Source organism: Globicephala melas, chromosome 3 (assembly GCF_963455315.2).
Source record: "Globicephala melas chromosome 3, mGloMel1.2, whole genome shotgun sequence".
In the NCBI taxonomy this organism is placed as follows: Eukaryota; Metazoa; Chordata; class Mammalia; order Artiodactyla; family Delphinidae; genus Globicephala; species Globicephala melas.
The window spans coordinates 168,471,723-168,498,972 of record NC_083316.1 but is presented as its reverse complement, the minus strand read 5'-3'; the positions used below and the strand labels follow the sequence as shown (position 1 = coordinate 168,498,972).

Genomic DNA, 27,250 nt, shown 5'->3' with positions numbered 1-27,250 from the left:
TGAGTAGAGTTCCCTGTGCTATACAGTAGGCCCTTATTAGTTAATTTTATCTATAGTAGTGTGTATATGTCAATCCCAGTCTCCCAATTTATCCCTCCTTCCCCTTACCTCCTGGTAACCATAAGTTTGTTTTCTACATCTGTAACTCTGTTTTTTTTTTAAATAAATTTATTTATTTTATTTATTTATTTTTGGCTGCGTTGGGTCTTCGTTGCTGCGTGTGGGCTTCCTCTAGCTGTGGCGAGTGGGGGCTACTCTTCATTGTGGTGCACGGGCTTCTCACTGCGGTGGCTTCTCTTGTTGCGGAGCACAGGCTCTAGGCACGTGGGCTTCAGTAATTGTGGCATGTGGGCTCAGTAGTTGTGGCTCGTGGGCTCTAGAGCGCAGGCTGAGTAGTTGTGGCCCACAGGCTTAGTTGCTCCACGGCATATGGGATCTTCCTGGCCCAGGGCCCGAACCCATGTCCCCTGCATTGGCAGGTGGATTCTTAACCACTGTGCCAACCAGGGAAGTCCCTGGTCTCCTTTCAATACAACAGAGTGAAAATGGTGATCCCAAAGCTACCTTAATAATAGAGGCTTCCTGAATAGAAACATGGCCCCAGACTCCTCCATGTGCCAGCTTAAAGCAGAGCAGGTCAGCCAGGCTCATTTAGGAACCGTCACCACCTAGGTATTGTCTGTATCTGCCAAGGACAGTTCCTGGAGAAGAGTCCGCCCATTACCCTGCACCATCCATAAGCCTTACCATCATTGTTGAAACTCCTATCGCAGCTGCATCAAGTAAGAAAAAAGACAAAAAGAACCACTTTCAAAAGCCCAGAATCGAGAGCTGGCAGATACACGGAGTCAGCCAGGAGAACCTCCCTGAGGACGGGCTGGGTTGATGATGTGGTGAAGCCTCATAGAGGGAAAAGTAGTTTTTCCTTCTTCTGTGCTGGGGGAAAAAAAACAGTTTTCCCTACTGTGTGTTTCTTCCCTGTGTGTCTCTTTTCCTTCACAGAGAACACTTCACTTCAGACACTTCTGGTCTCCAGTGTGTGGCGGTTTCTCCCCACACCAGGCAATTCTCTGTGACTCCAACTGGGTTTCCCATGCTTTCACTCAGTGCTGATACACTCTACCTGGAGAGATCCCACAGGTTAAGGGCTCAGTCCCTCAAGACTGACCCCAACCCCCAAACACACACACACTTCAGACGCCAGTCTCAAGACCAGGCTGTCACCTGTGCTTCTTCTGACCTACCAGCTATAGATCACAGGTTCCCATGACCCCTTCTCCTGGGGTTCCATTAATTTGCCAGAGTGGCTCACAAAACTCAGGGAAGCACTTACTCACGTTCACCAATTTAATAAAGGATGCAATAAAGGATACAGACGAACATCCTGATGAAGGGACAAGTAGGGTGAGGAATGTGGGAAGCGGCACAGAGCTTCCATGCCCTCTCTGGGCATCACCCTCCCCACACCTACCCCTGGTCACCAACCCAAAAGCTCTCTGAACTCCAAACAACTGGGATTTTGTGGGGGTTTCATCACAGAGGCAGGAATGGTCATTAAGTCCATTTTCAGCCCTCTCCCTTAAGCGAATGTGGGGCTGACAGTTCCAAGCTTCTTATTATGGCTTGTCTTTCCAGTGACCTGACCTCATCCAGGAGGCATCCATGAGCCCAGAGTCATCTCATTAGAACAAAAGGCACTTCTATGACCCAGGAGATTAGAGGGGTGTCAGGAGCCAGGGGCAGAGACCAACATATATCTTCTATAATCTCGTAAGTCTTTAAACACAACTGGCCCTAAATGTGATGATTTGCCCTCAGACTTGAAAGCAAGGAAAGAGCGTCCTTTCAAAAGGAAACGGGGGATTTTCCCTGGTGGTCCAGTGGTAAAGAATCCACCTTACAATGCAGGGGACACGGGTTCAATCTCTGGCCAGGGAACTAAGATCCCACGTGCCACGGGGCAACTAAGCCCACGCACCACGACTACTGAGCCTGCGCTCTAGAGCCCACGAGCCACAACTACTAAGCTCATGCGCCTCAACTAGAGCCCACGTGCCACAAACTACAGAGCCCATGTGCCCTAGAGCCTGTGCGTCACAACTAGAGAGGAGCCCGAGCACCACAACGAACAGCCCGAGAGCCACAACGAAAGATCCCGCATGCCGCAACTAAGACCTGACGCAGCCAAAAATAAATAAAAGAAGTAAGTAAGTAATAAGTCTTTAAAAGAAAAAAGGAAACTGGGTTCAAAATACTTCATGAGGGACTTCCCTGGTGGCGCAGTGCTTAAGAATCCGCCTGCCAAAGCAGGAGACATGGGTTCGAGCCCTTGTCTGGGAAGATCCCACATGCTGCGGAGCAGCTAAGCCCGTGGGCCACAACTACTGAGCCTGCTCTCTAGAGCCCGCGAGTCACAACTGCTGAGCCCGTGTGCCACAACTCCTGAAGCCCGCGCACCTAGAGCCCATGCTCCGCAACAAGAGAAGCCACTGCAATGGTCCGGGAAGATCCCACATGCCATGGAGCAACTAAGCGCATGTTCCACAACTACTGAGCCTACTCTCTAGAGCCCGTGAGCCACAACTACTGAAGCCCACGTGCCTAGAGCCCATGCTCCGCAACAAGTGAAGCCACTGCAGTGAGAAGCCCGTGCACCACAATGAAGCGTAGGCCCCGCTCGCCGCAACTAGAGAAAGACCGTGCGCAGCAACGAAGACCCAATGCAGCCATAAATAAATAAATAAATAAATAAATAAATAAATAAATAAATAAATAAATGTTGCAAGCTGACAGTTCATGAAAGATGTAGTTCTAGTACACTATTTTCACACACCTGCCTTAATAACAGGTGAACATGGGCTTCCCTGGTGGCGCAGTGGTTGAGAGTCCGCCTGCCGATGCAGGGGACGCGGGTTCATGCCCCGGTCCGGGAAGATCCCACATGCCACGGAGCGGCTAGGCCCGTGAGCCATGGCCGCTGAGCCTGCGCGTCCGGAGCCTGTGCTCCGCAAGGGGAGAGGCCACAACAGTGAGAGGTCCGCGTACCACAAAAAACAAACAACAACAACAACAAAAACAAAACAAAAAAAACAGGTGAACAGGTCACTCTTCTATGTACTTTATGGAGCCTGTTGAGCTTTGAAAATGATCAAATACGGGAAATAATAAATAATCAGTATTAAGTTAAATGATCTTTTTCTAGTGGATGTGATTTTTGCTTTTTAAGGAGTATGAAGTGCTTTTCAAACTCTCATCCCAATGCAGCAAAATACCAATGAACAATTCTTCCCCAGGAGAATCCAAGTTAATGGAACCTCATCGTCAATCAAGTCTTCATCTCGTCTATCTCCTTATCACTGAAGCATAAATTTCTTGAGAGCAACTGAAATACCAGTCTTGGAACTTTTTTACATAATCTTCTTTTCCTTCCTTCCTACTGTTCAACGGGGAACTGCTCCTCTTTACTAAACAGATATCTGTGTACACCACTGTGTTGCTCTGGGTCAAGATGTGCTTCATCACGAAAGCTTTCAGGGTGTGTGGAATGCGAGAATATAAAAAACAAATCTGCCCAATGCATTTGAGCAGAAGTGCTGGTTCCTATTTAAAGCCTGTCTCTTAACCTGCATATACCAGGATGGGAGCAAAAGATGCCTTAATATGTCACATGTCATGTGCTGGAGACAATGAGGTTGGTGAATGCCTGTTTATCTTCTGTGTTTTTATTTTTTTTTTTTACTTTTAATTAATTAATTTATTTTGGCTGCACCGCGTGGTGTGTGGGATCTTAGTTCCCCGACCAGGGATTGAACCCGTGTCCCCAGCATTGGAAGCGCAGAGTGTTAACTGCTGGACCACCAAGGAAATCTGTGTTCTGTGTTTTTAGTTGTTTAATAACTGAGGTCTTCTAAATGGTTTGTCATAAAACCACATTTCAAGTTTTGTTTCTTTTCAGAGAATCTTTTCAAGTATTCAAATGTATTTATCACCCTGATCTCTCAATAATAATAGACACAGAAATCTCTCTAATGCTGACCTGTAGTACATGCTTGATTTTAAAAAACTGCTAATAGGGGACACTAATAGAGTAAGTTTCATCAGGAAAAAAATATTGTAATAGAAGAAAACATTTACCTTTATTCATTGCTCAAATGTTTGTGTATGTCACACCCCAAAAGAATATGAAAATAATCACAGAATGAGATTTTTAGTAAGTTTCCAGTATATAAACTCATAAAAATAAATCTTGGTGTATTTTGAGTCACTAGAAACAAGCAATTGAAAAGTAAAAATTTTCAGGACTTCCGTGGCAGTCCAGTGGTTAAGACTCCATGCTTCCAATGCAGGGGGTGAGGGTTCGACCCCTGGTTGGGGAACTATGATCCCACATGTTGCACGGTACGGCCAAAAAAAAAAAAAAAAAAGTAAAAAATTTAAATATTAGACCTTTAAAACTAATTGCTACAAAACTAATTTTCTTTAAGTCCTAAATTATGTCTAATAAAGGATATAAGCTGATTTGTGGATAAAGTCCAAAATGTTATCAAACGACCCCACAGTAAAATGAAATAAATGGAGAGATGGGCACATTCTCAGTAAGGGGACTTGATGTCACCATGACGTCAGCTTCTCCCAAACAGGTCAAGAGTTTAAGAAAATTCCACTGGATCTTCAATTCCATTGAAGGTTTGCTTTGGGTTTTGGTCTGGGGGTTGTTTCTGTTTTGTGTGAACTTAAGAAAAACTACTTTTAAAAACTGAAATGGAAGACAAACTTCTAAAACAGCCAAGACTTTCTACAGAACAAGGTGGTGGGATTTTCCCTAACAGACATTGAAACTTCTTAAGCTGCAGTGATTAGGACAGGATGGTGTTAACAGAGGGATGGACAAATACACCAATGGAAAAAAACCACAACACATTGAAAGAGACCCACATGTTTTCAGCATGTGGATCTACGCCAGAGCACTTGATGCTGGGCAGGGGCCAGATGATGACACTTTGATGGGGCAGTGACCACTGGATATCTACAGGGGAATAAGAAATCTTTTTCCTTATAAGTGCATATACAATAACCAATTCACTGTGGGCTTAACTATGAGAGACAAAAGTAGAACACATTGAGAAGTTACAGGTAAATGCATTATGACTCGACAATCGGGGGAGTTTTCTTATAGAGGAAAAATAGAGTAAGCTACAAAGGAAGATGGAGAATGGCAAGTCTATTAAAGTTAAGACGTGTCCATCAAATAGAATAGAGAGAACTGATGAACCACAATCTGAGAGAACATATTTGCCATACCGAGAAATGAAAAAGGTTGAATGTCCAGAGTATGTAAAGAAAGTATAATAAATCAGTAAATATACAAATGAATTACAGGTGAGAAAATGACTGAAAACTATTTCACCGAAGACGAACACCATTTATAAGAAGTGCTCAACCCCAATGGTTAACAGTAAAAACCAATATACAATCACAAGGAGATCCCACTTCGCATATTATGATGGACAAAATTAAGCTGGATACTCCTGAGCCAGGCTGGAACCTGGAAGCTTTGCTGCAGTGCCTGCAACTGGACAACCATCTCCTCCAGCAACAAGATACAAAGAGACTATAAGGGACTAAAAAAACTGCACAGCAGGCTTGGGGCAAATTAGGAACAAGAAGATACAAAAAGACCAAATAATCCAACTGCCACTTCTGAGGAGTCCGGAGCAAAAGCAGGGTATTGCCCATGCACCTGGCACACAGCACCACCAAGGGGGTGGGCACACCACCCAAGCCACCCCTCCGGCACAGCTGCTGGACTAGAGCCCCCCCACCCAATATGAGAGATCGCAGCTCACCCCCACCCCGTCCTCAGAGAGTGAGCAAGGAAACCTGTTGCTTGTTTTCGCTCCCTCCTGCTGCCGCAGGAGCCCCAATAAAGCCTTGATTGGAATTTCTTGTCTGGCCTCTTATCAACTTCTGTTGATTCAAGTCCAAGAACCCTGGTCAGTAATACTCCAAGTGCTGGAAATGGCGTAGAATCAACACTAGACTCCAGCCCTCCATCCACACTTGCTAGTATTTTGAAAATATCCATAATCTACAGTCCTTCAATTTTCCTTCCACATGTAAAAATTTATATTGCACTGGCATTTGGAGACAAAAATCAAGGAGTATAAATAATAGCACGGCTGATAAATCAAAACTAACCATGAGACAACCCAATCCCCACAGAACTGGATGGAGGATACCACCTGGTGACTCCCTTCCTCTGAAACCAGCACACGTGAAACAGACTGGGGCCAAGAACCACGTAGAAGCATTCTGTGTGCCATTACTGGTGTGGTACGGGTTATATTCACTTATTGCAGATTCAGCAGAAGCAAAATCAAAACGCTGCTCGGTGATGAGGAACAGGTGTAAAGCTGCAAAGAATACCAAAAAGACCAGGATGATGGGCACCCTGGGGGCCGCTCACTGGGAAGTGCTACCAACTGACCAAGGGAATAAATATCTACACCTTCAAGTAATGGAACAAAAGTCTTCAGTACTCACACTGAGTCACATGACACAAGATTCCATCAAAGAAACAAAAGGGAAGAGCAGCCAAGTGTGAGCCGCTCAGATCAGCGGCCTGCTGCCCACGGTGCACAAGGAAACCCCAAGTCAGAAGGTCAAAGCCATCCGAGCTGGGGGGCTGGGATCCCCCTGCTGACACACAGCCTGGCTGGGCGCCCCCAGGGCAGGGGGAGGGACTGAGTGCCTGAGATCAGTGTGGAAATGCCCCCTCCTGAGGACCTCAATTCTCACCCAAGAGGAAACACTCAAGTTGAAGTTCTGACCCAGAGAAGCTCTCCAATTCATCAACCTTCTCAGCGGCAGTTGACCCCAAGGAGCCTTCCCTAAGTCTGACCTTCACAGACTCACTCAGGGTGCACACATCACACTCAATTCACCAACTCCTTGGATGAGGCCAAAAGCAAAGGTCAGGAAACAGCTGAGGACAACAAAACCTCGGCTGACAAACCACCCCCAGCCCTTCTGCAGGTGGATCCCCTACCCCATGCTCATGCCATAAACACCTCCTTCTGTGGTGGTTCTACAGTCTGGAGGCCACAGGTGTGGGGAGGGGTGGCAGCAAGGGCCCAGAGCACCTTCCTTCACCTCCCTCATAGGCTCAGCTTGTCCCCGCCCCAGGGGATGCATCCACATCAAGCACTGTGGGTCATTCACAGGAGACAAAGACCCCTGTCTCAGTGTGTAAATGAGAACCTGCAGGATCACGGCTCCCTCCTGCGTTCACGGATAATGTAGGAGAGGGAAATTCTGGGGCACTTTTATGATTTGAGGAACAGGATACTGCTCATCCCTTTCAGAAGACAGGCATCAGTTCACTAATATCCTCATGATGACGAGCTGTAACTCATCTAAAAAGAAGTGAGCAAGTCTCAGTAGCACTGGTCACATTTCACAGAATTTCCATTCATCTCTGTTGACCAGCTAATAACAGGAAGTAGACAAGAATCAGACAGTGTCAGAACTCTGCACCCTGCATGGAAGAGCCACTATGATTCCTATGAATCTTTTTAATCAGTATGTCCACCCATTTCACATGAAGGGGTGGGACTGCCTGCATTTCCTGAAATTCTAATGGAAGAGAAGACATTTTCTGTACTGAGACACTTCTCCCCAGAGGCATCTCTGGTTAAGGCCCAAATACCCAGAATAATACAAGTCAGCAGGAAAGGGCAAAGACCTGAGACGCTTACTACCCTCACTAAGGAGAAGAAACCAGGCAGAAAGAATGCGGAATTTTACACTTGCTGAAACCGGAAGCTGGATCAGGGGAAGCTATTAGTGCTGAGCTGGACCCAGAGGAGGCTGCTCACAGGTGTCAGGGGACAATGCTGAACCCTCCCTGAGCCCTGTGCTCCTGGAAACTTCGATGGGAGGTGAAAGGACCCCCCACCCTTTGTTCTTCTGGAAAACGGCAGGCTGCAAGAAACCACCCCCGTGCCCCACCTGACTCAGATAAGACTCACACGGAGGCCCCCTGTTTATCCAGGACAAGGCCAGACGCAGTCCCCTCAGAACCCCATCTCCACCTCATCAGTGATTAGCGGAACTGTTCCCCCCACTGACCAAGCAGAACAAATGCTTGTTGGCCAAACTTTGGTTCAGCTCCTCTCCTTCCCCCTGACCTGGCCTCACCGCAGCCAGCCGACAGACCCCTAAGGACAGGCTGGCCTCAGGGATCTGCTATCCGAGCATCACACCTGGTCCCTCCTGGTGTTGTTTAAGCCTCTGTGTAAAAGAAACTCTTTGCCCAACTCTTGAGACGCTTGCAGATCTTGGGGTCAGATGTCCCCCTTCCTGCAAAACCCCCTGTGCCTCGTGCAGCAGACCCTTCTCCCCTGCAGGAAATCATTTGAATGAAAGTCTGCCTTTAGGAAATTTGGATTTTTATTTGACACTGGCTTGACCCAGTGTTCACAATTACCCATTTCTTACTCAAACTTTACTTAGGCTCCTATCTACCCACAGGCCCCTGACTTTGAGTCACCACTCCCTCCCCCCGGCCCCCACTGAGAAGCACTGAGCTGCAGAGCAAACCCTCCCCTCGGCCCCCCTCCCCGACCCCGGGCTGAGAATGCGCTGACCACAGGGACGCCCCATTCTGTCAAACAGCCTTGCTCTCACCCTCCTCACCCATAGCCCTTTTCTGTTTAGTCTGAGACCCTGGAACATTTGTGGTATCCGAGCCCTGTCCCTATTCCAAGTCTTTGGAATATTAAAAACAAGACCACAGCCCCAAACGGAATCGGTTATTCTAAGTCCCAAATCACCAAACAGAGACTTAATTACAGTTTCAGCCTCTCCCAGAAACGGAATCTGAAACCAGTCAGTCAGGAATTACCTGGTCAGCACAGTGAAGTGATCTGCCTGACAGACCCCTGCCCTCCGTAGAGTAACCTGGCCACAGACAATCCACTTTTCGCCACTTTCTTTGTCCCGCTCCCTCTGCCTACGGAAGACTTTCATTCCGTACAGCTCCTGGCAGCGCCCTTATAGATATGCTGGATGGGAGCTGCCAGATTCATGAATTGTTGCATACAGACGTAAGAGCTTCAAAATGTACTCAGTTGGATTCTGTTTTTTAACAGGAATAAAGTTTCTCCTTACCCAATAAGGGTTTGACTTTGTCAGGTCACGGCGCGTTCCCTCACCCCCGCCCCTGACCACTGCCCGGGTCACCTGGTCCTCCCTGGGACCCCCAAGGGACGCATACTCAGGTCGGGACTCCCCCGCCCCCCACGAGAGGACGGGAAAGACAGGACGCCGGGACCCCACCCCGCGGCCGAGGGGGAGACTCGGGTCGGAATCCAGGGGAGCGGGCGCGGAAGACCCGGGCCTGCCTCAGCTCCCAGGCGGTCCTAATCAGCCCCTTCCGTCTCTGGCCCCGGCCCGCGCACTCACCATCTCCGCCCAGGTCCTGGGTGTCCAGGGCGTCCTCCCGCGGCCCCGCAATCTGGGCCGGTGACAGCCACAGACACTGGACACCTGGGTCCGCGCCCCTCAGGTGCGCAGGCGCGCCGAGATGCGCCGAGAGCGACGCCTGCGCGGGCTGGGAGGGCTGGGAGGGCTGGGAGGGCTGGGAGGGCTGGGAGGGCTGGGAGGGCTGGGAGGGCTGGGAGGGCTGGGAGGGCACCCACCCCCGACCCTGATTGGACGGAGCTCCGGGCTTCCGCCCTCTGATTGGACGGTGCTCCAAGCACTCCCCTCCCCGGGGCTTATGAGTGTACGCTACTCCGTGACCCGCCCCCGGCGCCTTTTAGAAAAGGACTCCAGAACCGGCCCCCGCAATCCTTGATTGGATTGTTCTCCGGGAACCGGCGCTCTGATTGGACGGTACTCCAGGCGCTCACCCTATTGAGGACTCTGAATGTATAGTGCGCGGACAAGCTTCCGGGTTCTGATTCGACAATTGTTCAGACCCTCCCCGTCCCTCCGCCCAGTTTCACGGGCTCCACCCTAGCGCTTCTGATTATTTCCCGGGCCCCGCCCCCGTCTCCCTTGATTGGACAGTGTTATAGTCCTTAAGGCCTCACTGATAAGCTGGGACGTTGGTCAGGTCCCTAAGCCGGGCAGAAGTGCTGTTTTCGAGCCCGGGGTCGTGGGCTCCCAGCAGAACTTGTTCCCGGGCAGGCGGACCCGGACCGGGACGTCCTGACTCAGTTTCCCCGCGGAGAGACCCCTGTCCAGAGTCGGGACTGGACAAGATGGGCCGGGAGAGGCTGGTGACCTCCAGGGTCAATGGTCGACGCGGGATCAAAGGTCACCTTGTGTCTGTGTCCTTTAAGAACAAAGAAACGTTCGCCTGTAAGGCAGGATCCGGCCGGGTTTGACGTGTGACCTTTGACACCTACCGCCCTCCTGACCCGCCCGCATATCTGGGCTTGACCAAGTTCTCTGTGTCCCATTTCTTACCCCACAGCATCAGGCTCCCTCCCCACAGGAGGGGGGTACCGTTGGGTCGCCCCCACGTCTGAGCAACCCTGAGGTTCAGAGCAAGTCCTTGGTCAGCTTCTCCAGAGAATAGGCCACCCAGGGAGCCCTGTCCAGTCCAGCCACACTGACCCGCAGTCCACGCACCGCCCTCACTCGCCCAATTTCCCTCCTCCCTTTCTCACATAGACGAGAAAAGCCCTTTTCTTTGTGGCTGGAGAGGCTGACACATCGCTGAGATCCGAGCCTCAGCCCTGTTGCAACAATCTTTGTGAATAAAATTTCTCTTTAAGTATAGATTAGTTTTTTATTAGACATACTTTTATTTTTTCGGCCGCACCATGGGGCATGTGGGATATTACTTTCCCTACCAGGGATCGAACCCGTGTCACCTGCAGTGGAAGCATGGAGCCCTAACCACTGGACCTCCAGAGAAATCCCATAAACATACTTTTAAAATGATGAATCCTGCAGCTTCCTGAGAGCTTGGTTCTAGGGCCATGTTGCCCAGGGTGATGTGGCAGTGGGATATCCTTTCCCAGTGGATACCCATTTGGGTTGACATGCATCCAATTTTTGTGGCTCTATGGTAGAGCCATAGTGGCTGAGCCACTTGCAGAATTCAATGGCAATTGTGGGCCTGGGAGCTTGACTTGCAAATACCTTTCAAATCAAGGTGCACAGCTAGCAAGGGTGATGGCAGCCTCTCTGAATCTGCCATCATTGGACTTAACTGGCACAATTAAAGCCTCAGTTATGGGTGGCTGAATCTAGAAGCTCCCAACAGTCCAAGGTGTTGCCCAGAAGGATGATGAGATGGTTCTGCTGCAAATAGGTTTTAAATCATATGACCAGATTTCGGTGTATGTGGTTCATAAGGTATCAGGTTGTTTGCCAATTAAAATACATATGGTTGTATTTTGAGGTTGGAACTCCAGCACTAGCCTGCATGGACTTTAGTCAATAATAATGTATCAGTGATAAAATAAACAAGGTCCTACTGTCTAGCACAGGGAACTGTATTCAACATCCTGTGATGAACCGTAATGGAAAAGAATATGAAAAAGAATGTATATATATATAACTGAATCACTTTGTTGTACAGCAGAAATTAACACATTGTAAATCAACTATACTTCAATAAAATTAAAAACCTTAAAAAAAAAGATTGTGATATTCCAAACTCAACCTCCATAGCTTTTATAACAACCATTCAAATTAAAGAAAAGGTAGTTAAAGAAACAGTCCCTGCATCTCTCAGTATATTGATGGCAGTACTAATTTCTGAAATTCCTCCATGAGTGAGGTGTTGCTTCAGGCTTACTATCTTTTTTTTTTTTTTTTTTGTGGTACGCGGGCCTCTCACTATTGTGGCCTCTCCCGTTGCGGGGCACAGGCTCCGGACGCGCAGGCTCAGCGGCCATGGCTCACGGGCCCAGCCGCTCCGCGGCATGTGGGATCCTCCCGGAACGGGGCGCGAACCCGTGTCCCCTGCATCGGCAGGCGGACTCTCAACCACTGCGCCACCAGGGAAGCCCCAGGCTTACTATCTTAAGGAACAGTTCTAGAAGCATCTCTTTGACCTTTCCCCAACAATATGCCTCAAGGAAACCAAAATGGTAATTTTAGTGGTTAGCAAGTGTATCTATTTCTACAATCCATCCTGAGCCTGAGGAACTAATCTATTTTCGTTATTTTTATAGGGCATTTTGTAGTTTATGATTTTGTAAGTTTCTGTGCACAGGCTTTGCACATTTTTCTTGGACTTCAACATTTTGCTTCTGATTTATAAGCGCTTTTAAAACTATCAATTAGGGTTTCTCTGGCGGCGCAGTGGTTAAGAGTCCGCCTGCCAATGCAGGGGACATGGGTTCAAGCCCTGGCCCAGGAGGATCCTACATTCCACGGAGCAACTAAGCCCGTGCACCACGACTATTGAGCCTGCGCTGTAGAGCCCACCAGCCACAACTGCTGAGGCCCTTGTGCCTAGAGCCCGTGGTCCGCAACAAAAGCCACCACAATGAGAGGCCCGTGCACTGCAAGAAGAGTGGCCCACGCTCGCCCCAAATGCAGAGCCCCCTGCCCAGCAACGAAGACCCAATGCAGCCAAAAAAAAAAAAAATTATTAATGATATTGCATTTTTTGCTATGACAGCATTGAAAACATTTCCAAGTTATTATATCTTTCATCTTATCATTTATGACGTTTTTACTTTATTTTTTTCAAATCTTGTCATCATTCTATTTATAGTTTTTCTTTGGATGTCGTGACTTTCACTCCCTAAGTATACAGAAATACTTACTGATGTTTTCTTTTAGGTTTTTGGGGTTTTTTTTAGCTGCATTGGGTCTTCGTTGCGGCACGTGGGACCTTCCTTGTGGCATGCGGGATCTTTCATTGCAGCACCCAGACTCTTTGTTGAAGCATGGGCTTCTCTCTAGTTGTGGCGCATGGGCTCCAGAGCATGCAAGCTCAGTACTTGTGGCACACAAGCTCTCTAGTTGCAGCGCACGGGCTTTAGAGCACAAAGGCTTAGATGTCCTGCAGCATGTGGGATCTTAGTTCCCCAACCAGGGATAGAACCCGTGCCCCTGCAGAGGAAGCGTGGAGTCTTAACCACTGGACTGCCAGAGAAGTCCCTCTTTTTTTAAGTTTAAATCTTTATCTCATCTGGAATTTATGTGGATGTAAGTAGAAAGAGGGCTGAGATTGAATCATCTCTTGCCATAAATCATCATATACAGTATTTTATTATATCCTTGTGTCTGTTTATAGACTCTCAAGGGTGCATATGTTCATTCCAAGATTTCTCAACAATGGCACTACTGTTATTTTGAGTCAGATAATTCCTTGTTTCTGAGGGCCATTTCAATTATTTGTACTCATTTGTTATTTTAACTGGTGATCTGATCAGAAGTTCTTCCTCATTCTTCATTTACATTTGACTACCTACTCCTTGCACTATTTTCAGAAATTCTTTTATAATTATCTTATTATGAGGCATAAAGTACTTCTTGATGCAAATTTGGTTGGAAATTTCTCTAAATTTTATGGCTAGGTTTAGAGAGACCTGCATCTTTGAACTGAGGAGTCTTCAATCCAACAATGTTATTTATATATCCATGAAGGTGACACCTTTGTCACTTCATCAGGAAACATTTTAAATGTTCTTATATGGATCCAGCACATGGCATTAAGCCTATCCTGCAATATCTAATATATAGTTTCCCAGAAAATGCAATTTTAGTCCAATAATGTATTTTATTATGTAAATCATATATATTTAATCAGTAACTAGTAAACTGCCAATAGTTCTAACAGTTTTATAGTTGTTTCATCTTTAGTTTCTCAAGAAAGCAATGTTATCACCTCCAATCACAATATTTATTCCTATCCTTTATACAGCTCATTGTCTATTCTGACATGATCTTATTACAGATTAAAGCAATGATAAATAATTGAGGTGAAAATAGACATATTGTTTGATTGTTCCTTTCAGTCGGAAGTCCTACTGATATCAGTTCCTCTTTACTTCCGGCTCTCAAACACCTTCAGTGAGTCGCAGCCTGGCCCGGCAGTCATTGCCTAAAATCGATCAGAGAAAATTTAGTAATAATAATAATAATAATAATGGCAGTGTCTCTAGCAGCTAAGATTGTGAAATAAGGCCACAGACTTCTTTCCAATAGTGCTGAAATTACGTCGGGGAGACAGGCAATAAGCACCAAATAAGCTCACAGAAAATGGGGAGTATAAATGCAAGAGAGACTCCTATTACAGCAATTAACAAAAGGAGAGATAATGCTTCCGGGGGGACTCCTCAAAAAGTCACGTGAGAGAGAGACCTTTACACTGAGACCAAGGAGTAGAACACGAGGTGTCCGACTGTGGGGAGAGAGAGGAGGGGATGTTTTCTTACAGGGAAAATGTCATTGATTTTTTAATTGATGGATTAGATCTGCAGAATGGAGAGAGGGTGGTGTTGGACCCCTGCAGACCTATGGCAACAGAAGCTGGAGGAGTAGGGGTGCCTCCGCACAGATTTTAAACAAAATAACGGAGGGAAGGGAATTCCCTGTCAGTCCAGTGGTTAGGACAGGGCGCTTCCACTGCAGGGGGCATGGGTTCCATCCCTGGTCCGGGAACTAATATCCTTCAAGCCGCGCGGCGAAACAAAGGAAAAATAATAGAGAAAATAACGGAGGGAAGGACAAAGAATATAAATGGGAACACTGACAAGAAAAATCCTGATCATACGCTAAAATGATAGAAATGAAATCTTATAGAAGCAAACCAGAATCAGATCTAAGTGCATTAAAAAAAAAATCAGATTTCGAGACCAAAGTGGAAAAAATACGGTTTCCCAGAAAACTCAGACACAATGATATCAATTTTCAGTATAGGTGCTGATATACTAGAGGTCGTGGTCCCTAAAGCCCCAAGTCCACCCCTGACCCTGGAAGTCACCAGTCTCCCGCGTCCTGTCCAGTCCCGCCTCCAGACACGGGGTGCTCCGCGTGGAAACTGGATCAGGACATCCAAGACCAGAAAGGAGGACGAAGAGGGGCCGTCGAGCTGCGGGCTGACGCCAAGTCCGACCTGCCCGGAGCGAGTTCTGCTCGGAGGCCACATCCCGGGAAGGCAGTTCCGCGTCCAGGGTAGAAGACCGGACAAAGACAGGGCAGAAGCTGAGAATCCACGTTTCCGCCCGGCTTTTCCACGTGATCCCTGCCCCCGTCCATCTCCCAGGCAGGGTCGGTGCAGACACTCAGATTGCCCAATCAGGGGCACCGGGGCCTGTAGCACTATCCTCAGAGGCTCCAAAAGTGGTGCCCGAAGCGCTGTGCAATCAGGCTGCGTGCCTCGGGAAACTACCCAATCAGAGTCCCCACGGGGAGGGATTACCTGGAGAACCGTCCAATCAGAGTGCGGGGAATCCCAATTCTATCCAATCAGGGCGCGGGGCCCGGAACACTGTCCAATCAGGGCCGGGGGGCGGGCACGCTCCCAGCCCATGTAGGGGGTCGTTCTCGGCAGGCAGTGGTGCTGGTGCGCTACTCCGCGCAGCCCGAGGTTAATCTTCCCCATCGCTCTCACCTGCCCAGGTCGCGGGGCCGCGAGACCGCGGGAAGGACTTCCGGCAGAGTCCGGAGCGGGGCGGAGATGGTGAGTGCGCTGACCGGGTCGGAGACTGCGAGGGGCTGGTTCGAACCGGCAGGAACCAGCTGGAAGCTGACGCGGGCCGGGGTCTCCACGCCCCTCCCCCAGGGTCCCGGCCAGAGTCCCCGCCCTTGGTCGCGGGGTGGGGGGGTCCCTGTATCCCCTGCTTTTTCTTTAGTGACTCACCAAGCTTCCTAAACTATGAGGCTTTAAATGAGGGGATCTTTTAATTTCTCATTCGTTTATCGCAACCACAGGGGGGAGGGTATATAGCACTTATTAGACATTCAAGGTATTTTTCATTAAATGGATGGATTCTGGTGCCCATGGGATTGAGTTTCTCGCATGTAAAAACCTAGGATTAGTCAGCATTTCAAGTACAAAGAATGAGTTGCAATTACATTGAACCTGTAGATGAATTCGAGGGTGGATCTACACCTTTTACGGTATTGAACTTTGCGATCCACGGTCTTGGTATGTCTCTCCATTAATTTCCTTTAATAATGTTTTACTGTTTTCGTCATGTTTTACAAAACCTTTGTTAGACTTGTTCTGCATGTAATGTCGATGCTGATTTAAATGGTATCTTAAAAAAAATACTGTTCCTGGTACATAGAAGTAAACTCATTTTTGAGCATTTTTCTTAGTGTCTTTGTTAGGTGCAAGCATAGATTTTAATTATTGATCTGTAAAATCTTTGAATCTTTACTTACAAAATCTTACCTGCAAATAATTATACTTCAGCTTTTTTCTTGTCCTGTCATTTTACCTTTTTCTTTTCTTTTTAAATGATTCCCAGGACCTCCTGTCCAGTGTAGAATAAGGTACTCTGTGTGTCTTGTCTTCTTGACAAGAGAGCTGTTTTACTATTTCAGATTTTTCATTTAACATTGCAGTGTTTTTATGCACCATCTTCCCCAGGTAGCCATGTTCCTTCTAGTTCTGATGTATTAAATTTTTATGTCCATTAATGATAGTCATTGTTTTGGATTTGAGGACAACGAATTATGATTTTTCTGCATTTCTATTATATAGTAAAATGGATTAACTTTTGTATACTGAAAACTACAAAAAAATCTATTTAATTTTTATTGTAGTATTGTTGCTTTACAATGTTGTGTTAGTTCCTGCTGTCCAGCAAAATGAATCAGTTATACGTGTACATATATCCCCTCTTCTTTAGATTTCCTTCCCATTAACGTCACCACAGAGCACTGAGTAGAGTTCCTGGTTTTATAAAATGGATTAATTTTTAAACATTATTGCATTCCTAGAGTAAAATGTGCTTGGTTGTGGGACTTCCCTGGCGGTCCAGTGGTTAGGACTCCATGCTTCCACTGCAGGGGGCACGGGTTCGATCCCTGGTCTGGGAACTAGGATCCTACATGTCCCATGGCTCGGCAAAAAAAAAAAAAAAAAAAAGCTTGGTTGTGCTTGATTATGCACATTACTCATTATTTAGGGAACTAATTTTTAATAGAACTTTGCACCTGTGTTTGTTAATGATAGTTTATTTTTTTCGTTTGTACTATTCTGTTCTTGGCATGTCTCTGAAAAAGGAATTGTTTTCTGCACACAGAATTATTGATCTCGTTAATACTTAATAAAACTAGCCTGTAAAACAATTTGGGATTTTTGTTTCCTTTTTGTGAATGTTTGAAAATACCCTTTTATTATCTTTAAATTACTTTCGACTACTGAGTAGTATGGAAGTACTCATATTTTAAAATTTTATTTTAGACCATTCCCTTCCTCTTGTGTTTAATTCCTAGAACATCCCTAATTATGCCTGCTTTTTCATTTGTAACTTTATTTGCCCATGCTTTGTTTTTCTTGAAAAAAACTGTCAGAGGTTGCAATCTGATCAGTTCTAAGAGATGTGGTTTGTACGGTTTTTTGTTTTGGACTCACCGCACAGCTTGTGGGATCCTGGTTCCCCAACCAGGAGTTGAACCCAGGCTCTTGGCAGTGAAACCACAGAGTCCTAACCACTGGACCACCAGGGAATTCCCAAGAGATGTGTTTTTAGCCTCCCTTTTATATAGTTCATTTTGCCCTTCACATTTCATTCTGTGCTTTCTTCTTTTATTCTGCTTCTCTTTTTCCAGATTCTTGAGTTCATTTTTAGCCCATTGGTACTGTTAGTTCTTTCTTTCTTTTTCTGGGAGTAGATGGTGCTTCTGCTCTTGGCTGGGGACACTTTGATTCTAGTCTCTCTCCAGTGGGACATGGTGAAGTTAACAAGCACTTGAAACCTTTCCAGAGATTTTGTGAAATCACAACATTCTGTTTCTAATCCCTATAGTTTAAAAACGCAGTGGCATTAAAAACAAACAAAAAACCAAGCCACGGTATCCATTTCCAATGTTACCCAGATGGTTATGTCACTGTTATGATTTCATTCTGCCCCAGTCCCTTTGCTCATGTTCCTAGTTCCAAATGCCTTCATTGTCCTGTATTTTACCTACAGCACTTACCCCTTCATCTAGATAATATTCAATTTACTTATTGTCTTCCACTGTGAGATTTTAAGATCCATGTGGTTCAGAATTTTTCTCAAGTGCTGTATCTCTATAACTGCATGTAGTAGGAATTATCACCTAAATAGATTTTCAGCAAATGAATAAGTCAGAGCTACAGCTGTATAGAGAAGCAACTCGCCTGAGACAGAGGGCTTTGCCAGTAGAAAGAGCCCAAGGATGTCTGAATGTGAAGAGAATGTTCCAGTTTTCTAGTCTCCACTGTCCTCTCCAGGAGACAGGCAGAGTCTAGATGTGCACTGTCCACTAGAGCACCCCTGGCCACACATGGCTGTTGAGCTCTTGTACAGCTATCAAAATTGAGTTGGGTGCATGTGTGAGATCCATACCAGATTTCTAGCATTAAGTATGACAAAAATAACATAGGCTATCTCAGTAATTATGTTGGTTATGTACTGAAACGATCTGTATACTTGTATTTAGTGGGCAAAATGAAAATTATTAAAATTTCAATACAGGGACTTCTCTGGTGGTCCAGTGGTTAAGACTCCATGCTCCCAATGCAGGGGGCCCAGGTTCGATCCCTAGTTGGGGAACTAGATCCCACATGTCACAAGTGAAGATCCCGCATGCTGCAATGAAATCCCACGTACCACAACTAAGACCTAGCATAGCCAAATAAATAAATAGGTAAATAAATATTAAAAATTTCAATACGACATTTTTATAAGGTAGCAACAAGAAAATTCAAATTTGGATATGTTGTCTGTATTGTCTTCCTATTTAATGGCACTGCTGTAGATCAGGGGTTGGCAAACTACAGCCCACAGGCCAAACCCAGCCTGCCACCTACTTGCATAAATAAAGTTTTATTGGCACACCACCACATCCATTCTTTGACGTGTTGTCTCTGGCTACTTCTGTGTGACAAAGGCATACCTGAGCAGTTGTAACAGAGACCACATGGCTAGAAAAGCCTAACAATGTACTCTCTGACATTTGCAGACAAAGTCTGCTGATCTCTGCTCTAGGTCATTGTACACATTTTGAGGAATAATGGGCATAATCATCCTGTAACATGTATGTACAGAAATGCAGCTGCTAGACATTTAGGCTTTTAAAGCAGTCAGACCTACATACAAGGTTCTAATTGGGTAACATTGAGCATATTATTAATTGATTCTGTCCTTTTGAGTTTCCTCTGCTACATACTGATTGTAATGATATCTACTGTGAGATTTATTATGAGACATAAATGAACTCAGGTGTGCAAAATATTTCACACATCATGGTTGCTCAAATAGCACATTTTCTTATTAATGCTGTTATGAGACTGTTACAGGTTTTGATGGCTTTTAAATGTCACCTGATACACAGTGGTGGAAGAGTTAGTTGAATTTTATCTGTGGATAAAAGTTTGTCTTGAGACAGTGCTACATACCAGAGTACCTTGGTAATTAGTAATTAGGGATGCCCAAAGCAGCTGACTTTACTTACCAGCCTCATGAGAGAGTGTTCCCATTCTGAAGCATTCTCATTCTGCTGCTGTTTATTGAACAGGTAAATTGTATCCCCTGCATTGGAGTGTGGCAGCCTATGTTCACACCTCTGTGTGTGGAAGCTGATGGAGTGATGCACTTCCTCAAAAGCCAGGCTATTGGGGGACCCTGCAAGCCATCAGATTCCATGCTCAGGGGTTGGGCAGTTATGCCTGTCTGCATCCACGGGGTGCAGAAATGACTGCTGTTTGTAGTGCCCCTAGGAGGCTGGTGTATAAGTCAGTGCCTCTGGCTTTTCAGTGGGAGCAGATGTCCTTCGGGAGGAAGATGCCACCTGATCCCTTTATACCTTTTATGATCTGGGCAGATTCACAGCCAAACCCTTCTGGACTTCAATTAATTCATTTCCACAGTGGGCTCAGAACTGCCTCTTCACAGGCAGGAAGGACCAGGGCACTCTTTTCTGGGGAAGGCAAGGCTGTTCTGGTGTCTTGTGACATCAGTGACATCAGTTGAGGAAGAGCCACCACCCATAATTTTGACATCACTCATAATTATCAGCACTCAGGCCCCTGAATGCAGGCACTGTCGTGAGGTCTGAAGTCTTAGGCTTCCCTTCTCTTGGCTGGGCTCCAACTTGTCAATACACTGACTGCCTCCTGGAGAGCATGGAGAGAAAGGAAAAGGTGCTGTTTTATAAAAGAACAGGAGACAGATAAGTAAATATTAATGCTTCGCATAAAGGTGGACCTGCCAGTTTATGATGGATTGGAATTTTCCAAGGAACTATATCCATCTCAGGGCCTGGGTTGAAGGTTGGGCATAATCAGGCCTCTTGAGAATCAAATTGTTGGTGAGGGGGCAAGCAAGAAATGCCCCTGGACCCTCACTGTGTTTTAATTCATTAAAACCTCATCCAGGCCTGACTTGGTTTCATATCACGCTTTGGCCTGTATTGGACCATGAAGAAGGAGATGAAATCATTTTCATTACAAGGAACTGATGTTTTTAAAGATAAAATAATTGTTTTATTTGTACAGTATTTCTTCCATATCTCCAATGTATTGTGGACTGTTCTGGATCCTTCAGATGGAGGGGAAGAGTGGAAGGAGCCAGAGTCAAACTAGAGAGATGGGTGTTAAATCTATGAGGCAGGCTGGCATCTCAGAGGAAGTCAGCGCTGAAGAGAGGGGAAGAGATGATGACAGAACCCTAGAGTTGATGGGAGACCACAGAACCATGGATGAACTTGCTGTGAATTGAGTCCTGGTTCCCCAATGCTGTCAGCCTCCCCCTTCCTTCTGCACACACAGGTGGAGAGTGGTACCTCGTTAAACCAGAATTTGTTGGATGTTTTAGGAGTCAGTGGTCTTTGAGGATGTAGCTGTGGACTTCACCCCAGAGGAGTGGGCTTTGTTGGATCCGGCTCAGAGGAACCTCTACAGAGATGTGATGCTGGAGACCTTCAGGAACCTGGCCTCAGTGGGTAAGGATGACATCATTCCTTTACTGACTCTGTAGAGGACAGGTATCCCCAAGCTATTGAGCTTGCTCTAGAACTTGGGCTGAACAGTGGGAATTTATTGCTAAGTAAGACAGACATGGTCACATTACTATGGAGCATATAGTCTAACAGCTTTCTCATGTATGTATGAAACCTACTACTTTCTCATTAAATGTTTTTAGCCTCTGTAAGGGTTATAACTGTTCCTTAAGAGGAGCAGCCCTTGTTGGGGAACATTACATTTGGAAATATTAATTAGAAAAAGAAATTACTTCTTTCTGTGCAAGTTGAATTTTGCAGATACGTTAGCTTCCCTTTTTTTGACTTTTCATCCATCCTCATGAATAGCCTTGCCCACATTGAAAGACCTTCCATATTTCCTCTTTGAAAGTTTATATTTGGGCATATGCATTTTGTCCAATTCCGTCCTATGTTGCTTCCTGACAATAGGGCATTTATGTCACCAGAAGTCTCAGTCTTCATGGAAGTATTTCCAGTAAATTGCCCACCATTTTGTCTTCTTGTCCTTATTATTGTCAAAGTCCTCAAGTAGCCAGAACTCCTCCAATTCTTTTTTTACTCAAAAATGCATTTTTCCTTATAAAATTTCTCTTGGGTTGCTCTTGGAAAGAAATGTACATGTTTCCTACTTATTTTCTTGCCTTAATCCCATGAGTTCATTCCAAAGAAAGTAAACTTGTTACTATTTTTCATATTATGGCACTCAAATTAAAATCAATGGGTTAAGTCCTCTACAGTGAATGTTTGGGGAAGTATGAAATGAACAGAATATAGTTAAGTTTCAGAAGAAATGATTCCTGGTTCTCCATTTTAGGAGAAAACTGGAAATGCCATAGCATTGAAGATCAGCACAAGAACCAGGGAACACATTTGAGGTGAGTGACACATACATTAGAGAAAGTAGGTCTCAGGAGAGAGTGCCATGATATTAATAAGTGTGTAGATATATGTCAGATCTTAAGTGTTCACAGAGAATTTTCACAAGACAGTTTTATAAACATGATACAGATGTTGGCTGATTGAGACGTAGTTCAGTTGTAAACAATTGTCAGGAAACAAAATCCCATATATAAAGAACAGTGAAAATGGTACCTCAGGTTGAGCCCCCTGTCAGAGCACTCAGCTTATATCACTTTGAAACAATTCTAACAGGGCAAGAAACATACACATTCACTGAAAATGGTAAAAGTGTAATCATATTAATCATTAAAAACCATAATGAATTGTTAACAAATCATTAGTAATATGAGTCCTATTTTTAACAGATGGCGTGTGGTGGAGATACCCTCAGAAAATAATGAAAGTAATCAATGTGGAGAAACCAACCAGATTTCCAATCTTATTGTACATAAGAGACTTTCTACTGGAGTAAAATCCTATGAATACAATAAGTTTGAAAAACCCATCATGGATTCTTCAACCCTCAAGAGTCCCATAGCATCATCTCAACATGGACAAAAACCCTATCAGTGTAAGGAATGTGGGAGAACTTTTATTTCTTACTCATCCTTTGGGGCACACATAAGAGCTCACACTGAAGAGAAACCCTACGCATGTAAAGAATGTGGAAAAGCCTTTATATATTTCTCCAAACTTAGAGTCCATATAAGAACTCACACTGGAGAGAAGCCTTATGAATGTGAAAAATGTGGGAAAACCTTCAGATCTCCCTCAAACCTTTGGACACATAGAGAAACTCATACTGTTGAGAAACCCTATGCTTGTAAAGAATGTGAGAAATCCTTCTCTTCTCCCTCTTCTCTTAGAAAACATGTGAAGGTTCACAGTGCAGAAAAAGCCTATGAATGTAAGGAATGTGGAAAAGCCTTCCTTCATTCTTTTTACCTGATCATACATGCAAGGATGCACACTGGAGAGAAAGCCTATAGATGTGTGGAATGTGGGAAAGCCTACAGCTGGCCCTCAGACCTTAGGATTCACATGAGGACACACTCTGGAGAAAAGCCTTATGAATGTAAACAGTGTGGAAAATCTTTCAGTTCTCCTTCATCCTTTAAGGGACATTTGCGAACTCACACTGGAGAGAAACCTTACGCGTGTAACAAATGTGGAAAAGCCTTCAGTAGTCCTTCATACTTTAGAACACATGTGCGAATTCACACTGGAGTAAAACCCTATGTGTGTAAGCAATGTGGGAAAGCTTTCAGTTGGTCATCATCTTTTCGAGGACATTTGAGAACTCACAGTAGAGAGAAACCGTATGAATGTAAGGAATGTGGTAAAGCCTTCAGTAGGCTTTCATCCTTACAAAGACGTGAGAATTCACACTGGGGAGAAACTCTGAATGTCAGCAGTGTGGGAAAGCCTTCTATACTCCCCTATCCTTAAAGAAAGCACATGGAAACTCAGGAAGGAAGGAAACGCCATGCCAGTTCCAATGATGGAAGGCCTGCATGCAGTTTACATGTATTGTGCACCACAAACTGCATAGCATTGGAAAATATTTACAAAGGTCTTGGATATACTGTTGGCTTTATTAGTGCCTTATTCTTAAAGTAGATCCCTATCACATTATTTCCAGTTCTTTATGAGGATAACAGCTAGGAGATAATAATTCTTTAAGTATTACTTTGCCAGGGCTGCCCTAACAGATTGCCACAAAGTTGGTGGCTTAAAGAAACAAATGTATCCTCTTTCAGTTCTGGGTACTAGAAATTGGAAATCAGGCGTTATTAGGGTTGGTTCCTCATGAGGGTTCTGAAGAAGAATCAGATCCACGTGCTCTACAAACTTCCAGTGGCTACAGCAATCCCTGGTGTTCTTGGCTTGTGGACGCCATCATTTATTTATTTATTTATTTTTTTGGCCACACTGTGAGACATGCAGGATCTTAGTTCCCTGACCAGGCATTGAAACTGCGCCCCCTGCAGTGGAAGCACAGAGTCCCAACCACTGGACTGCCAGGAGGTCCCAGTAGGCACAAGCATGCATCATTCCAATTTCTGTCTTAATTTTTTTTAATTAATTTAATTTTGGCTGCATTGGATCTTCATTGCTGCGCACAGGCCTTCCCTAGTTGTGGCGAGCAGGGGCCACTCCTCGTTGAGGCGCACAGGCTTCTCACTGTGGTGGCCTCTCTTGTTGTGGAGCACGGGCTCTAAGTGCACGGGCTTCAGTAGTTGTAGCGCACGGGCTTAGCTGCTCTGCGGCATGTGGGATCTTCCCAGACCAGGGCTCGAACCCATGTCCCCTGCATTGGCAGGCGGATTCTTAACCACTGTGCCACCAGGGAAGTCCCTGACTGGGAATTTTAATATTTCTTGTTTAGAAGGCAAAAAAGAGGGCTTCCCTGGTGGCGTAGGGAAGAGAGGCCACAACAAGAGAGGCCGTGATAGTGAGAGGCCCGCGAACCGCGATGAAGAGTGGGCCCCGCTCGCCGCAACTGGAGAAAGCCTGCACGCAGCAACGAAGACCCAACACAGCCAATAAATTAATAAATTAATTTAAAATAAAAGAAGGCAAAACGAAGGGACTGGGGCTAAAATTAACTTGTAAGGAAACAAGTCAGTTTTGTTAGCTAGACTAGGAGAAAATTTCATCATTTTTGTGATTTGCATAATTCTTTTGATCCTGTGTGACGACATGATCACGGAGTGCTCTTGCTTGTGCCTTACTCTATAACATAACACCCAGTGGCCTTGTCTGATGACAGTGTTGTTTAAAATGGTTTCTGTTTAAGGGACCTGCCTGGTGGTCCAGTGGTTAAGATTCTGCACTTCCACTGCAGGAGGCGCAGTTTCGATCCCTGGTCAGGGAACTAGGATCCTGTTTGCCACCACGTGGCATGGCCAAGAAATTAAAAAAAAAAAAAAAAGGTTTCTGTTCAGCAGAACACCACAGCCTAGGAGTGAAGACCAGGCCAGGTAGATCCCCGTCTCAAGGGCTGATTCTTTTTTCTCACTATGTGAACATTTTAGTATGTTTACTATATATCTGCCACTGTTTTGTTTCCCATAAATTAGTTCAGTTAATGTAAGTTGAGGTAATCCTCCAAAACTATAATGTAGATACTCTAATCTCCTTTTGTGAGTTAACTGGGGCCTACAGATTACAAAGCTAGCAAGTGGTAAAGACAGGATCAGGATTCAAAACAAAACCTTCTAGCCCTGAGACCATGCTCTTCACTGCATGTTAGTCTTTGAACCTCCTTAATACACCAGCCATTCTAAGCTCAAAACAAAATTAGGCCCAATCATGGCACACATGGTAGACTCTCAATGCAGAAGCAGGAAACAAGTGCTTGCAGTTCTGATTTGGCATCAAAGATGGAAATATGTGTCTTGGAGGAAAATAATCCATGATAAGAGAGATAATAGGGAAAGCAGGAGGGTGTAGTCTGTATTTTTTTTTCCTCTGAAAGGCAGGGGGGCATCAGTGAGTGAGGATGTGTTCATTAACTTATAATTTCATCATCTAGTGTCTTAAGTAAATACTACTAAAGGAAATGCTCAAGGGAAGTAGAATAATGAGTCTCCATAAAAATAAAATCCTTGTGGTTGCCAAGGGGGAGGGGGTGGGGAAGGGAAGGATGGGGAGTTTGGGATTAGCAGGTGCAAACTATTATATATAGGATGGATAAACAAGGTCCTACTGTATAGCACAGAGAATTATATTCAATATCCTGTGATAAACCACAATAGAAAATAATATGAAAAAGAATATATATATATATGACTGAATCACTTTGCTGTACAGCAGTAATACAATATTGTAAATCAAGTATACTTCAATAAAATTTGAAAAATAAAATTCTACTCATGGTTCAATTTGCAGTAATTAAAAGCTCTAGCTCATGTGACATGTACTTAGGAATTGGAAAGGGTTTCTGTCATCAGTGTCCCATCATTTATTTGGGCCACATAGTGTGGCTGTTTATAATCCTTTTGAAAGAACTGTAAATTGGATTATATATTTGGCATTATCATTTTGCTATTATAGTATAGTCCAATGAGTTTTGTATCCTGGAAATCAGAGTTGCCCCCTCGTTTGCAAAAGGAATATGGTCATTTGCACAGCTATACCCTAGCATGTGCCTTTTCCTATGAGCAGAATGATACCTATACAAGCTCTCGGAAATGCCCCGGTAGATGCAAGGAAAAGTGCGGTCAGTGACAGGATTTTTCCACATCATAAATCCATTTCAGCTCTCAAATTCCTTTCCCAAGCCCATTTCTATGTCTTTGCTGAGAGACCTCATTAAGGGATCCACACCTGTCTCCATTTGGGGAATATTTCCCCTAAGCAATGCCATGTGGCAGTGAGTGGGAACAGAAAACAAGGGCAACCAGGGCCCAGGACAGTTACTAACAAACTTTGGGCCAAGGGCAGAGGAACCAGCTCTTGATCATCTTCAGCTCTGCAGCAAGTACCAGGGTCACCACGCCTACCTCAGTCTCACCACCACCTCGACGCTGGACCCACAGATGCCGCATGCGCAATCACAGCCCCTGTGTCACAGTCGACCACCATGCGTCAGGAGCAATCGGGGCTGGGGCTCAGGGCTGCACATGCGCAGTCCACACCTAGAGCCACCTGGACTCTGGCTCCCTAGTCATTCGCAGGCTCCAGACTGGCTTTAAAGAGCCCTCCCCTTTGTCCTCCAAGTTCACTCACTTCCTGGGACACCACCCCAGGGAACCTGAGCCCCTTGAAAAATGCAGCTGGAAGAAAGACAGCCCACAGAGACTAGATTCCAGGCCCTCATTGCTTCCAGCACACAACGCGGCCTCCATGCCCCACCAGCTGCCCCCAGAGGCTGCTGGCCGTTCTGACCTTTGTCGACTGCCCAGGTTCAAGTGGATTATCCTTCCCGTGTTGGTAGCTGTGGCCTCTGGTTTTCCGGAAAAGCCCGAAAGGATGCCAGGCAGGGCCGAAGGTAGCAGAAATCTCTGCCTTCTACTCCGGCCTCACTGGACCTCACTTCCGCCTCCAGCCAATAACCAGGTACTGAGGCCAGGCGAGGGGTTGGGAGGTTTCCTGAGGCTTCAACCTCCCTTCCTTCCCCGACCATGGCTGCCACTGGGAAGGCAACTAGGTGCTAAGGAAACCACAGCAGATGCTGAGAGACTTA

The 27,250-nt window shown here is 45.5% G+C and overlaps 2 protein-coding genes across 3 annotated transcripts in view; one reads left to right on the top strand and one right to left on the bottom strand.

Moving 5' to 3' along the window:
• Nucleotides 1–9,608, bottom strand: part of LOC132597144 (zinc finger protein 77-like) — a 58,029-nt gene extending 48,421 nt beyond the window's left edge. The window contains exon 1 of one of the 2 annotated variants that reach the window (XM_060297381.2): nucleotides 9,466–9,608. In XM_060297381.2, the coding sequence (XP_060153364.1) occupies nucleotides 9,466–9,468 (3 nt within the window). In that variant the 5' untranslated portion in view covers nucleotides 9,469–9,608. Of the gene's footprint in view, nucleotides 1–747; nucleotides 760–9,465 lie in introns of those variants that run through there. The other variant, XM_060297380.1, reaches the window with a different exon arrangement.
• A 5,916-nt stretch (nucleotides 9,609–15,524) lies between these two features.
• On the top strand, nucleotides 15,525–25,922 carry LOC115865023 (zinc finger protein 709-like). Its single transcript, XM_030879261.2, has 4 exons — nucleotides 15,525–15,661; nucleotides 20,994–21,120; nucleotides 21,974–22,034; nucleotides 22,425–25,922. The coding sequence occupies exons 1-4, from the start codon at nucleotides 15,659–15,661 to the stop codon at nucleotides 23,506–23,508; spliced, it is 1,275 nt and encodes a 424-aa protein (XP_030735121.2). The 5' UTR covers nucleotides 15,525–15,658; the 3' UTR covers nucleotides 23,509–25,922.
• The last annotated feature ends 1,328 nt before the right edge of the window (nucleotides 25,923–27,250 follow it).

Bases quoted from the DNA above. Each gene is read 5' to 3' on its own strand.
- LOC115865023 (XM_030879261.2), top strand. The intron at 21,121-21,973 runs GTAAGGATGACA...TCTCCATTTTAG, and splicing joins CAGGAACCTGGCCTCAGTGG to GAGAAAACTGGAAATGCCAT. The intron at 22,035-22,424 runs GTGAGTGACACA...TATTTTTAACAG, and splicing joins AACCAGGGAACACATTTGAG to ATGGCGTGTGGTGGAGATAC.